General features: G+C 41.8%; 1 protein-coding gene across 1 annotated transcript; it reads left to right on the top strand.

Moving 5' to 3' along the window:
* The first annotated feature begins 3,944 nt into the window (after positions 1–3,944).
* Positions 3,945–8,374, top strand: LOC124114839 (protein shisa-4-like). The gene is made up of 4 exons (XM_046475627.2): positions 3,945–4,134; positions 5,115–5,205; positions 6,618–6,802; positions 7,645–8,374. The coding sequence occupies exons 1-4, from the start codon at positions 4,068–4,070 to the stop codon at positions 7,878–7,880; spliced, it is 579 nt and encodes a 192-aa protein (XP_046331583.2). The 5' UTR covers positions 3,945–4,067; the 3' UTR covers positions 7,881–8,374.
* The last annotated feature ends 6,381 nt before the right edge of the window (positions 8,375–14,755 follow it).

The raw sequence follows: 14,755 nt of genomic DNA, 5'->3' as shown, positions 1-14,755 counted from the left end.
GCCTCATTGTCTGCCCTTGGCTTACATTCAGTCCAACCCGTGGATAGTCAATACACTTCCTCAAATACCATCCTACAGTCTTAAAACATCGACGGTCCAATTAGTTGCTATGGGTGGTGTACAAATCGAATGTGTTATCCTTACCTTGATTACTTTTTGTAAGTATGAGTTAACAAGATATTGTTCATGCTGACTTAATGACACACGGGCTTTCTTCATCTAAGTGAACATTGCCCTGTAAACTGGCCAAAGTTTCTCAAAACAACATCAGCGCTAAGGTTGGAAAACAGAGTCAAGATCGAGATAAGGTTGCTTTGTGAAAGTGGTGTCACTTCAGACAAAGGCAAAAACAGCACTCAACAAATCTGTGACACCACTTCTTATTCCATACAGTGATTATAAACCCGTGATTAGATCTTACATCCGTGATCTAATGCAAAAGAAGTGGGACACTCAAGTGGGTATACATTTGTAAATAAATTACATGAAATTAAACCAACTATTGGCTGTTCCTACTTGGGTTTGTCAGTCCACATTTGAAGAGGTCATAATGCGACGATGTCGTATTGGCCATAGCAGATATACTCTTGAATATATATTGAAAGGCGAGGATCCTCCATTTTGTGTCCCGTGTGATGAGAGAATCACGGTCAAGCATGTCCTGCTTGACTGTGTTGATTTTGCCATCACAAGGGATAACTATTTCAAAGTTTCATCCTTAAAGGATCTTTTTAATATCAGTGCTCGTTTAATTATTGACTTTTTAAAAGAAATTGAATTGTTACTTAAATTTTGATCGATATGTTTTGTATATAATATAGTTTTTTATAATTGGTAAAATAAATTTGATAACTTTCAAAGTGTATTTATTGCTACCACGTTTTTAATCGTAGAATATGTGTTTTTTTTAATGTTCGATTAATTGTGTCAGCCATCGCCAACACCTGAAGGGATGGTGTAAAACCTGCTGGAGTCCATGCAGGTAGCAAAAGTACTGTAAGTCCCCATCGTCCCTAGTGAGGTGATCTATCTTCAGTTGCTGGCAATCTATAGCCTTATTTATATTGTATCGTTAGGTATAGTGAAATCTTTTCATGGCTGTATACTAGTTTTAAATAATATTCTGTGATCTTCTAGTTAGTTTACTGTCCTTTGTTGACAGGCTTTTATTGTTTAAATGTATATATTAGGTATAACCTTTGGTAGTCACGATATCACTGAAATACTGCCGATGTGACTATAAATTTTAACTCAATCACTCACTCACTCACTCACTCACTCACTCACTCACTCACTCACTCACTCAGAAAAAGACAACATTAGCTCTAACCTTAGTGGTTAAACTTAACCTAACCCCAGGCTGTTTTGTTGAACGTATCTCTGTCCATAAGAGGACGGCCATGGACCTATAACACTGTTGTGTACATCCAAGTAATAGGAATGCGTGTTACACAATATTATTAGTGAAGTACCCTATGTAACATTTTCTGCATTCATAGCTAAATGGATTGAATTATGATAAAGCGTCAAACAAGTTACCTGTTATTGCTGATGAGGTGTTTCTAAAGCCAGTGTCACACTGACCTTAGTATTTCGTGATTTGCGTGTGAATGAATAACTTTCTAAAAATATTCTTTGGTATTATTGTTGGTTTGTTGTTGTTTAACGCTACACTAGGCAATATTCCAGCTGTATGACGTCATCTGTAAATAATCGAGCCTGGACCAAACAGTCCAGTGACTGATATCATCCTTTTGTGATATAATAAAGGTTACACTACTTTTCAGAGTGCAAAGCGATCTTAGCGCTAAGGTGATCGTAACTCCCATACTTTAACATAGGCTTACGATCATCAATCACCCAGGGCATTATTATTTAAGGAAATCTCACTCTGTTCAACTGCTGCCTACGTCAGGCAGTCAATGGCAGACATCAGGCTACTGCAAATGGTAATGCTCTGAAGAATAGCGTTACTCTTAAAGCATCAGTAAACACGTCTTGTGAACTTGTCATAACTGTTAGCATTCAAAGATTGACTTGACTAAGCACCTACTTTTAGGGTTTAACATGTGATTGCTAGAATATTACTAAAAGCGGCGTAAAGCTATTTGCTATGTCGGTAGCAACAAGTGGTCTCACACTATCATGACTACAAGAGTCATACACTATACACATCTGTTTAATCTTATGTTTTTTGTACTGTTGTAGCTCCACGAGGTGAGTCTTCAATATCTGGTGGAAATACAACTCGGTCCTGTACTAAAGTAAGGTCACACACAGCATTAAGTGATGTTACTGGTGTACGTAACATTTGGCCGTGTACCTAATAAATATGGTCACATGAAGCTTTAAGCACTGTTATCATACTTCTATCTCAGAATGATGAGATCTGATTGGTCCACGTGATCTTGTTAAAATACCATGTCACCCGCCCTGGAGGGTAATAAATGTCTCAGCGGGGAATAAATCTTTCCACGCTGCCAAGAGCAAGTAATTAGGCTGCACGTGGATTTCGGAGAGGGAGTATAAATATATCACTTATAATCCGCTTCAAAGCCAAAAGCCGCACGTTTTTCCTCGTCAATGGAAGTTACGTGACACAGCCATTGACGGTTTTGAGTTTGAAATGACTGGTCCTGAGCAGCAAACAGAAAGCCTTCTGTTTCACTTTTCAGGCCAGACGACTTTATCCAAGCGAAGGATTCTGCGGGATTGCTGATCTTCTCAACACACTGCACATAAACTCGATGCAGTGGTCGTTCAGAAAGCCTCTCCTTGGGCCTCGAGTCTGGGCCGTTTTGATATGGCAATTCGCTTGGTTGACACTCATTTCTGTACCGTCCAGCAGTACAGAACCATCAACAAAATAAACACCAACATTGAGATTATGTCCCACATCCTTGGCTCGTTTTAGAAAACTGTGGAATTTGTTCAAGGTTCGAACGACTAATTGCTTCACTGCATAAAAACAAAGGATCTCTCCATAACCCGACTGATCTGTCTACTGCTGTGGGCCGACGATTTGCATCTGGGCCTATTCATAATGGCTCCATCCTTTTTGTGACGCCATGCATTTGTGCAGTACGTGCAGACGGATCGGAAGGATATGTCGCCTACTATTTTTTATTACTGGTGTAATGTATTTGTTATCTTTATCCTTGTCTATTTGGCTTGTTGCAGCCCAATATCAAGAATAAAAGCAAACTTTACTACTGATGGGAGAGTGGAAAGTGTTCGGTGTTCGATCCCCGGCCGCGGCATACCAAAAGACGTTTAAAGATGGTACTTGTTGTTACCCTGTCTGACGCTCGGCATTAAGGGCTAAAACAAGGACTAGTCGGCTCTGAGTACTGTGTCTAATTGGGGTATTCATGTTAAACTGCGGCATGGTATCTCAATGTGGTAGCACTATAAATCAGCATCAGTCCGGACTTGTACAAGCAGACACACACACACACACTCACACACGCACGCACGCACGCACGCACGCACATATGCACGCACGCACGCAAGCACGCGAGCATGCACGTCACTTTCTATATAAGTGCAATAATCTTGGACGCGACGTTAAACCCCATTTCACCTCACCTCGAGCTCACCTACTTCTGAAAGAGGTGTCATATTCTCCAGATCGGATCCGGTTTACAAAAGAGTTGAGTTATTACGATGTTCATATCACCATGGTAGCCTGTTATTTTAGTATTTACGTCATATACATATACACCTACATTTCAGGTGTGCAGGTTGGAAACCTCATAACATTATTTGTTCAAGATATTTAGGGTGATTCACTTAAACAGCTGAAGCATTTGGAAACATCAGCTTATATGTTTTCTTCAAAATATTTGATGTAAACGTGAACCCAGTTTTTATGAATATATTTTAGCTGTACAAAATATGATCAGCTGCTTGTCAGCAATCTCTAGATCCGCCTCGGCAGGCCTTCATTGTCACACCTGTTTTGCAAGTGTGTCATGTCTCATTGCCTGCCCGTGGCCTACATACAGGCCAACCCGTGGATAGTCAATACACTTCTTTAACTGTCATCTAACAGTCTTCAAACATTGATGGTCTTATTTGGTACCATGGGTGGTGTAAGAATCGGATGTGTTATCCTTACCTTGGTAACATTTTGTAAGTATGAGTTAACAAGATATTTTCACGCTGACTTAATGGCAAGCGGGTTTTCTCCATCTAAGTGTACACTGCCCTGCAGACGGGCCCAGGTCTGAAAGCCTCTTCCACAAAACAACCATAACAGAAAGGTTGGCATAGCGAGTCAAGATCGAAGTAAGATCGATGTAAGGTTACTTTGTAAAACTAGTATCACTCCAGACAAACGTAAACTTAATTAGTTTAACCTCTGTGGTTAAACTTTACCTGACCTAATTCTGTTTTGGGGAACGGTCCCTCGTCCATCAGAGAATGGCCATAGGTCCATTACACTGTTATGTACACCCGTGTAATGGGAACCTAGTATTATTAGTTTAGTAGCAGCTGTTGCATTATCTGCATTTGTAGTTATAATGGATTAGAATTATGATAAAACTACCCCTACTACTATCTATTACTGTTCACGAGGTGTTTCCTGGCCAGTGTCACACTGACCTAATAATTATAACTGATCGATATTGTTTGTGTGAATAACTTACAATGCGTTGTTGTTTGATTTTATTGGGTTTGTTTAGGGATATTACCATGGTAGGGACACATGCCAGCCATTTTAGCTATGACTGTAACTGTAACTCCTTTTTTAAGAAACCCCTCGGTTTGTCCATCTGCTCTCCTCGTCAGGCTGACCTGACTGACAACGCCCTGAATAATATGGTTACCCTTACAACGTCAGTAACCACGTCTTGTGAACTTGTGATATTAATATTCCCAGATTGACATGACTAAGCAGATGCTTTTCATGACACGTGTGTGATGGATCACTTTACGTTTTGTAATAGAAAGTCAATAATTGTTGCGCCATGTTGAAGTAAATAAGCTTATGAATAGCCGCGCAACAGCTTCTACTTTACTTGCCATGTCGAGATCTACCATGGCCACATGAGTCATACAATGTACACACCTCTTTAATTCAATGTTTTGATTTTCTTGATCATTTGCAGCTTATGCCTTTCTAATATGCACCGAGAAACAATACGACGGGACTTATAAGACAAAGACCTGCCCTAACTCAAAGTACTGTTGTAGCTCGAGGTGAGTCTTCGGTACCTGTGTACATAACAATTACGCAACAGTAAGGTTTGTTATGGCTCGAGGTGGTGTATAAAACAATTACACAGCAGTACCTATTGCTGTAGATCGAGGTGAGACTTCATTAGCTGGTGTACATAACAATTACACAGCAGTAACTATTGCTGTATATCGAGGTGAGTCTTCATCAGCTGGTGTATATAACAATTACACAGCAGTAACTATTGCTGTAGATCGAGGTGAGTCTTCAGTATCTGGTGTATATAACAATTACACAGCAGTAACTATTGCTGTAGCTTGAGGTGAATTTTCATCAGCTGGTGTATATAACAATTACACAGCAGTAACTATTGCTATAGATCGAGGTGAGTCTTCAATATGTGGTGTATATAACACTCGGCTCTGTATGAAATAAAGTATGGTTACACCTAGCATTTAGTACTGTTGTAGCTCGAGGTCAGTCTTTAATAACCAGTTTATATAACACCCAGTCCTTGACTAAGGTATGGCCGCACACAACACATAAATACCGTCAGAGCTGAATGCGAGCTGAATAGCTCGTGGATATAAATAACACTCCGCTGGTTGTACTTGAAATATATTACCCAACACGTAGTTCATGACCAGCGGAGATGTTGTCAAGCTTTTGCGAAGATGTTTGTGTATTGCTCATTAAAGTTTTATCTATTCGAAACAACATTTTATGCAGTTAAAACTTTTGTCACATAAACACATCGTGTGGGATGGACTTAAAACCGTTTAACATCAACCGAAAGGTTTTCCCTCAAAAGGTCATCCATGCCCAGGGATTGCAATTTATTTGATGCATGTGTGCTAACTGTTTTAACAACCGTTCCCGATATATAATTGATATATGCATTTGAAATACTTGATGTATTGGACTGAAGTTCGCTCAGCCATAATGTATGACTACTACTAATTTTGTGATGTGATGAGAGAATTGCGTAAAAGTGAAATCCTTTGTTGAAGATATTACATGTCATAGAGGTATATCCACGAAAACGAGTCAGTTGAGCAAATTAATTTTCTTTGACAAGTAAGTACAATTTGCATGGGTCTGTGACCTTTACAAAATGTACAAAACTTGAGAAACGTGGAGGAACCACAGAATCGCAGATCACACAGAACTGAATTAACACATAAACATGCATACACATTATATAAGATAGATGCATGTATGTACATTTGAGGTGAACAAATGAGAGTTAATTAAAATCCAGTTATACGGGTATTCCTTCACTCCATGTGATTATATTCATAGTTGGGCGTACTTCAATGACAAATCCAACGTTTGATAAGATAGTGTCCATGGTGAGGTCGATACCAGTTGTCAGTATGTGTAGTTCAAGACCACAATGGTATCTCTGATCCTGACCGTGATCACTGTGTTTCAGCACCAGCTACTACACCAAATCCTATACGTGGACCACAGGAGCTATTGTCGGCATCGTCATTGGAGTCCTCGCGTTCATCGGTCTCATTGTGGGAATCATCATCTGCTGTGTCTGCTGTTGTAGGTCATCACAAGTACGAAGAGGTCACGTAGTGCAAGACCAACAACAACTGACCGTAGTATCAGGTATGACAATCGATTGATTTTACCAAAACCCTCCGCTAGGTTATTCAACTGGTCCTCCATATTTGCACGTATCCAATGATATATAATCAGGCTGATTTACAGATACAGTCTATCCACTAGGGTTGCTCAAGAGATGTGGAGACAATGCACAACACAAAGTCAACCAACAAGGTGTCATGTTTGAGGATATCACAGTATTGAGAAGGATACACGTAGACGTTGGTGGGAATGGTATTTTACCAACTCTTCATCTGGTTCACTTGGTCGCCATCACAAGGTGTGCCAGACAATGCGTCACACACAACGCTTAATTTTAGACCTATGTATTTTCAGCTGGTTGAATTACTAAACACATTATTAAAATGTGTATGGAGTGTATTATTACAGAATAAAAGAGTCTTGAGTCTTGTATGTAGTGTACAGCAACCAAGTGTATTAACTTCAAGCTACGTGTGTACGGGTATGAAGGTTGTATGTTATAACTTTTCCTGTTTAATAATTAACACATCGTACAGATTGTGATTCTGGGTCCTGTTGTGCTGTGGGTGAGGAGACGGACGACCTCCTGAGACCTAGCTGAATATGTGGCACCGTGCTATGTTGACATGGATCACATGTGTCCTCGTACCCTGAATACAATGATCACGTGTTCTCGTACCCTGATGGCATCAATCATGCGTGACATTGTACCCTTATGGAGTTGATTATTGTTTCACTCGTTAGCTGGGGCGGTCGGGTAGCCAAGTGGTTGAAGCCATGCTATTGCTGGAATATGCTAAAAGCGGTGTTAAACCATACTCACTCACCCACTCGTTAGCTTAATGATTCTATTCCCTTTTCAGGCACAACAAACACAGCATATACTCCTGGGTATGGCTACCCGGTTCAATCGACTCCAGGGACATACCCGCCTCCTCCAAACTACGCCCCACCAGCCTATTCTCCAGAGATGCAGGGAACACACCCTCAAGGTGCAGCATACCCACCCCCACAAGGTGGAGTATACCCATCCCCACAAAGTGCAGCATACCCAGCCCCACAAGGTGGAGTATATCCGCCCCAACAAGGTGGTTTATAATCGAGTGTAACTGCCCCAACAAGGAGCTACCTTTTCCCTACCAAGGGCAGTTTCCACCCTCAAGCTTTCGAAGATAACCCAATACCCAATTATATAATTAGCACCATAAAAGAACGTTACGAAATTCAAATGCTATCACATATCCCACATGCTGTTACACAATATCATCACTTACGTATCGAACGCTTCATCTCATGGCAGCAATATTTGTCGGTGACAAGAGCTTCATATTTTGTAACTTTCTTCCAGTGTCTGTACATTTATAACCCGTAATGTATAATGCTTATTCTTCCGACCAACAAAGGTAACTGATGTGTTTCTTTTCACAAAAAGGGAGAAAGGCATATTAAAGATGTGTACCAGTGCTTGGTGTATATTTAATATGTTTTTTTAAGTTTGTTTGTCCATATAATACATATCATATCGACTACTTTTCTACACTGTAATTAGACAAATCCATTTCAACCTTCAACAATAAAAGTATTTTTCTACAATTTGAATTCTTGAATTGTTTTCTGTTAACACCCCAGTCAGTGGTACCTGCACAACACTTTGGAAGTGTGTGTGTGTGACGACAGTCAGTTATACTTGTGCAACACGTTGTACGCGGGGGACCTCCTCTGTTGTCACTACAGTCAGTGATACTTGTGCAACACGTTGTACGCGGGGGACCTCCTCTGTTGTCACTACAGTTAGTTATACTTGTGCTACACGTTGGACGTGGGGGACCTCCTCTGTTGTCACTACAGTCAGTGATACTTGTACTACACGTTGGACGTGGGGCACCGCCTCTGTTGTCCCTACAGTCAGTGATACTTGTACTACACGTGCGACGTGGGGGACCGCCTCTGTTGTCACAACAGTCAGTGATACTTGTACTACACGTTGGACTTTGGGGAACGCCTCAATTGTCACTACAGTCACTGATACTTGTACTACACGTTGGACGTGGGGGAGCGCCTCTGTTGTCACTACAGTCAGTGATACTTGTACTACACGTTGGACGTGGGGGACCGCCTCTGTTGTCACTACATTCAGTGATACTTGTACTACACGTTGGACGTGGGACACCGCCTCTGTTGTCACTACAGTCAGTGATACTTGTACTACACGTTGGACGTGGGGCACCGCCTCTGTTGTCCCTACAGTCAGTGATACTTGTGCTACACGTTGGACGAGGGGCACCGCCTCTGTTGTCACTACAGTCAGTGATACTTGTACTACACGTTGGACGTGGGGCACCGCCTCTGTTGTCACTACAGTCAGTGATACTTGTACTACACGTTGGACGAGGGGCACCGCCTCTGTTGTCCCTACAGTCAGTGATACTTGTGCTACACGTTGGATGTGGGGCACCGCCTCTGTTGTCACTACAGTCAGTGATACTTGTACTACACGTTGGACGTGGGGCACCGCCTCTGTTGTCACTACAGTCAGTGATACTTGTGCTACACGTTGGATGTGGGGGAACGCCTCTGTTGTCACTACAGTCAGTGATACTTGTCCTACACGTTGGACGTGGGGCACCGCCTCTGTTGTCACTACAGTCAGTGATACTTGTACTACACGTTGGACGAGGGGCACCGCCTCTGTTGTCACTACAGTCAGTGATACTTGTACTACACGTTGGACGTGGGGCACCGCCTCTGTTGTCCCTACAGTCAGTGATACTTGTACTACACGTTGGACGAGGGGCACCGCCTCTGTTGTCACTACAGTCAGTGATACTTGTACTACACGTTGGACGTGGGGGACCTCCTCTGTTGTCCCTTCAGTCAGTGATACTTGTGCTACACGTTGGAACTTAGGGATGGCCTATACATGTTTCACAGCCATAAATTACACACAAAACACATGACTTTCAAACGAATAATTTCGAAATGTGAAAAGGTACAGTCTTACAGAAAACGTTTACGGTCACTCTTCAACTTGTATTAACTAAATTGTACAATTATTCTAGCTTATTAAATCTGTAAAAGACAACAGTAAACTACGTTTATAACAAACATGCCTATAACGAACTTACGGATAAAATGAACTCTTGGTCCCGTCCATTTGATGTACATGTATGTATGCTGTACATATGCGTATAACGAACAACGTATATAACGAATTAAAATTGGTGGTCCCTTTGATTTCGTTATAACCGTAGTTAACTGTATATTATTTCCAGGCAATTCATTCAGTCGAATACGAACTTTAATAATAGAACTGTAGTATTCTATATCCAACACATACAAACGTAGTAATTACATCAGTTGTCTTAGCGCTTAGCCAAAGTGTGTTTCTTAACATGGGTTAAACACAACTAGCAAACTAACTACTATATCCAAGCGGAAGATATAGTATCAAAATGAAGCTCTGAACATTAGCTATCCAACGGTATGATTAACTATTTACAACAAGCTATGTACAATTATTGAGGAGGCAAAAACGAGCATAAATACATTCGAAACATCTGTAACTACATGGATCTTCCCCTAATGTTTCAAAATCATAGTCACAAAAACAATTTCAAAACATGAATAAGGCAGCAAACATAAATGAGATAACATACATCAAGTCTATAAATGGTAAGAGTGTGCCATTAAATCACCTGGGAACAAAATATAATGGTAATTAATTCTCCAACAAAGAAAGCAAAGACACTGATCAACGACGACAGCCGGACTTTGCCGAACGATGTCGGAAATTGGACAATAAAAGCCGGATAGCTGTGTGGTCGCTAGAACGTGACAAGACCATTTTATGACCCGGTGACAATGAGATTGTAGTTGTTGTTTTTTCAAACACCTTACATTCCAACCAGCCCCGCACCCCGCACAAAGGTGTTGTACACGTGTCTCTAACGGTAGTGACAACTGAGGCGATGCCCCGCTCCATGATCGCGGGCTGTAAGTTATCGGAACTTGTCCAGACAAACCAGTGAGCCACCCACCATCTAGGCTGTCGGAGGACGATAAGGTGAGGTGAGGTGAAATTGGGTTTAACGTCGCGTCCAAGATTATTGCACTTATATAGCGACGTGCATGTACGTGTATGTGTTTGTGTGGCTGCTTGTACTAGTCCGGACTGTTGCCGATTTACAGTGCTAGCTCACTGAGATACCATGCCGCAGTTTAACATGAATACCCCACTCAGACACAGTACACTGACTCCGTTAATGCCGAGCGCCAGACCGGAGGACGATGAACCAAATCACCAAGCCTGATCACCCGACGCAGTGAGTGAGTGAGTGAGTGAGTGAGTGAGTGAGTGAGTGAGTGAGTGAGTGAGTGAGTGAGTGAGTGAGTGAGTGAGTGAGTGAGTGAGTGAGTGAGTGAGTGAGTGAGTGAGTGAGTGAGTGAGTGAGTGAGTGAGTGAGTGAGTGAGTGAGTGAGTGAGTGAGTGAGTGAGTGAGTGAGTGAGTGAGTGAGTGAGTGAGTGAGTGAGTGAGTGAGTGAGTGAGTGAGTGAGTGAGTGAGTGAGTGAGTGAGTGAGTGAGTGAGTGAGTGAGTGAGTGAGTGAGTGAGTGAGTGAGTGAGTGAGTGAGTGAGTGAGTGAGTGAGTGAGTGAGTGAGTGAGTGAGTGAGTGAGTGAGTGAGTGAGTGAGTGAGTGAGTGAGTGAGTGAGTGAGTGAGTGAGTGAGTGAGTGAGTGAGTGAGTGAGTGAGTGAGTGAGTGAGTGAGTGAGTGAGTGAGTGAGTGAGTGAGTGAGTGAGTGAGTGAGTGAGTGAGTGAGTGAGTGAGTGAGTGAGTGAGTGAGTGAGTGAGTGAGTGAGTGAGTGAGTGAGTGAGTGAGTGAGTGAGTGAGTGAGTGAGTGAGTGAGTGAGTGAGTGAGTGAGTGAGTGAGTGAGTGAGTGAGTGAGTGAGTGAGTGAGTGAGTGAGTGAGTGAGTGAGTGAGTGAGTGAGTGAGTGAGTGAGTGAGTGAGTGAGTGAGTGAGTGAGCCTTGGTCTAACGCCGCTTTGAACAGTATTCCAGTTTTATCACAGCGTGGCGATGTGGAAGGCAGGCACCCAGTTAGCCCAAAGGCCGTAACTCTGCACGCTTAAGACAACTAGGCCACCCGTGCTCCAAGTTTTGGTAAAGAGGCGAGGCGAGGTGAAATGGGGTTTAACGTCGCTTTCCAGCACTTATTTTGAGACGTACATGCACGTGTGTGTATGTGTGTACGCGCACATGTATGGGGATGGCGTGTGTGTGTGTGTGTGTGTGTGTGTGGAGGGGTGGAGGGGTGGGTAGGGTGGCTCGGTGGTGTGGGTGGTTGTACCAGTGTATAGTGCTAGCCCACTGAGATACCCTTCCGCAGATTAACATGAATACCCCTGATTCCGAGACGACCAGTCCATGAATGCATAGCGTTAACTTTAAAACGATTATGGATGCTGTCGAACACATGCCAAACAATGGGCCAAAACTGAAGCTGAACCTGTTGAATGTCTTTCAGGGTGCGTTTACCCAGAGCGTAATGTCATTGGTAGAATGCATAAACTGGAAAGGGCAACAAAATCAGAATTGGAATAAACCCATTCTATCCCACACAGATGGGATCTTGTCTGTCTGTTTGTTGTTTAAAGCCGCACTCAGCATTATTCTAGCTATAAGACAGCGGTCTGTAAATAATTGAATCTGGACCAGACAATCCAGTGATTGATATCATGAGCAGCGATCTACGCAAATGAATATACATGTCGGGTTTGGTGCTTGTAAACAGACAACGGATTACAATCGGTCCCTGATCTTGAGTTTTAACCTACAACCAACGGATCCAAACAGCTGCACATACGGCCCATTATTATTATCATGTAACTTTTAATCAAATCCTTTCCTTGTTTAAATGATACATGCACTGTCACATTAAACATATCAAACACTATAATATTTGTATTTTGAATGGATATTAAACAGAACAGTATAGGAAATTATACCCCAGTTCCGGTCTGGTTGCATGAATTCCTGGGTTACAACCGTCGGTAGAGTCACTAATAAACCTCTCCTTATCACGTATAAGTGTAAATATGGTTCACAATAACACTCCTGCACTTGCCTTGCCATGTAAATACCCTTCACGTAAATACATGCTCACATTTCTTGAACTGAATTGAGTCCAAGAGTGTTTCTGATTGTCAAGCCACTGCAACTTTAGTGAGCGGCGATGAAGTCATACAGAATGAATATTTTATGTCCTTTAAGTTACTTGGTCACCTAAAAAGCAAAGGTAAACACATATTTAATAGCTCGGATTGGCGTAGAATAAAGGTATACACATATATTCCTCGTTGAATCAGCCAATACACCTACAGTTTCATTTTGTACAGTTTCAATGGATGCATTGATTGATACACCTAGAACAGTATGTTATACCTGATCCCCAATCAATGAGGAGGAGGTTGTTTCTTAAAGCTATATATGTCTGTCTATGAACCTCAAGTGTGGTTTGACGCCATTCTCTTTCAGCTCCTCGCTGTTACAGTGTGTCGTTCCCATCAATCAATGAATTTTGAGTGTAATAGTTGTAAATATAGTTAGAGAGTTATAGTTACTTGTTGCAAATGGTCTCTGTGTAGCTATGGCAACTTGCACCGCCAAACGTGACTGCAGCCATCGGGAGGCATCCTTTTTCTTGGCTTGGTTATGTTTTCTTTCCTCGTGGTCGCTGGTCGAAATCAAGTTTGTTCTTGTCACAATATAAAGTATTTCCAACGTGACTTCCTTTATCCATGGTGCTTTTGTCACTGAACGTGGTGACCATGGATATAGTAAAAAGTATATCATCAGGGGGTGAGGACAATTTGTCAAGGATTGACTTTGTATGTTTTTCATTTCATTGAGGTATGAATATAAAAGCCGATGTGCAAATTGCATAAGTCCGCGTAGTGGATTGTCAGAAAGGTTGCACATCGGTTTTTAATGAAAAATACATTATATTAATCAAAGCAGAAAAAAATAACGAGATTGATCAACATTCCAGGGGAAGGGATACATACTGTGGTGTGCCATGAATCAAGTGATTGTTTAGTTTATGTAGATAACTTTACACGCCCACACAGTCAGTAACCAATCAATGAAGAGTAGATCAAACAAAGTTCATCGGGCCAGTCAATCAAAGCAAGAGGCGAGAAGAACTGCAAACGTATGTAACGAACCAGAACAAATATCTCAGGGAGAAGGCGGCTGTTTCAAATGACAATGACAATGACAATAACCGCCAGATCCCAGAGAACGGAAAAAACACAGTTAGAAAACCTCGAGTTAGAAATGAAACCCGAACACAGGAATCTTGCAGAACCCAGGCAAGCGAAACAAATTGGCCTTCGATCTCCAAGGATAGTTTGGACAATGAATATGCACGAATTTCATTTACAAAGTCTTGGGATTGATTATACAGATGAGCAGAAAGGCAATTCCTTCGATTGTAATTGAAAATCACCGACATTTCCTCTATGATGGGAGTGGCTTAATTTTTTTAATTAATACGATCACACTTGACCTATTCAGCTAATCCTAAGGCAGGAATTAAAATGAACAGAACGAAAATGTGTTTGTACAGAAAAGAAAGCAAATGCTATCTGATGTTTGCTGAGAAAGAATATGTGAAATGTTGGACTTCATCATTGATAACATCTCTGTAAAATGTAGGGGAAAGACATTTAGGCAAGAAGTAGGCATCCCCATGGTCACCAAGTCTGCTACCCTTCTTGCCGATGTGTTTCTTTATGCATATGAATGGGAATGTCTACAAGCAACAGGACACATTCCATAGCCACAGGAAATCTCTGTTAAAAGCAGAGATGATTGTCCGTTACCGACGGTATCGTATCGTTAGCATTTGTTTATGAACTTGTATCCAATAATGATGATAGCAGGTGTCCGCAAGACGTTGAGTGTCTCCTG

Source organism: Haliotis rufescens, unplaced genomic scaffold, assembly GCF_023055435.1.
Source record: "Haliotis rufescens isolate VD_foot unplaced genomic scaffold, xgHalRufe1.0.p SCAF_7, whole genome shotgun sequence".
Lineage (NCBI taxonomy): Eukaryota > Metazoa > Mollusca > Gastropoda > Lepetellida > Haliotidae > Haliotis > Haliotis rufescens.
This window is presented reverse-complemented; position numbering and strand designations above follow the sequence as displayed.

What these genes read in the sequence shown, in the direction of transcription:
- LOC124114839 (XM_046475627.2), top strand. Translation starts at nt 4,068, where the DNA reads ATGGTCTTATTTGGTACCATGGGTGGTGTAAGAATCGGATGTGTTATC. An exon ending in CCTTACCTTGGTAACATTTT is followed by an intron (nt 4,135 to 5,114) that starts GTAAGTATGAGT and finishes GATCATTTGCAG; the next exon opens with CTTATGCCTTTCTAATATGC. An exon ending in AAGTACTGTTGTAGCTCGAG is followed by an intron (nt 5,206 to 6,617) that starts GTGAGTCTTCGG and finishes ACTGTGTTTCAG; the next exon opens with CACCAGCTACTACACCAAAT.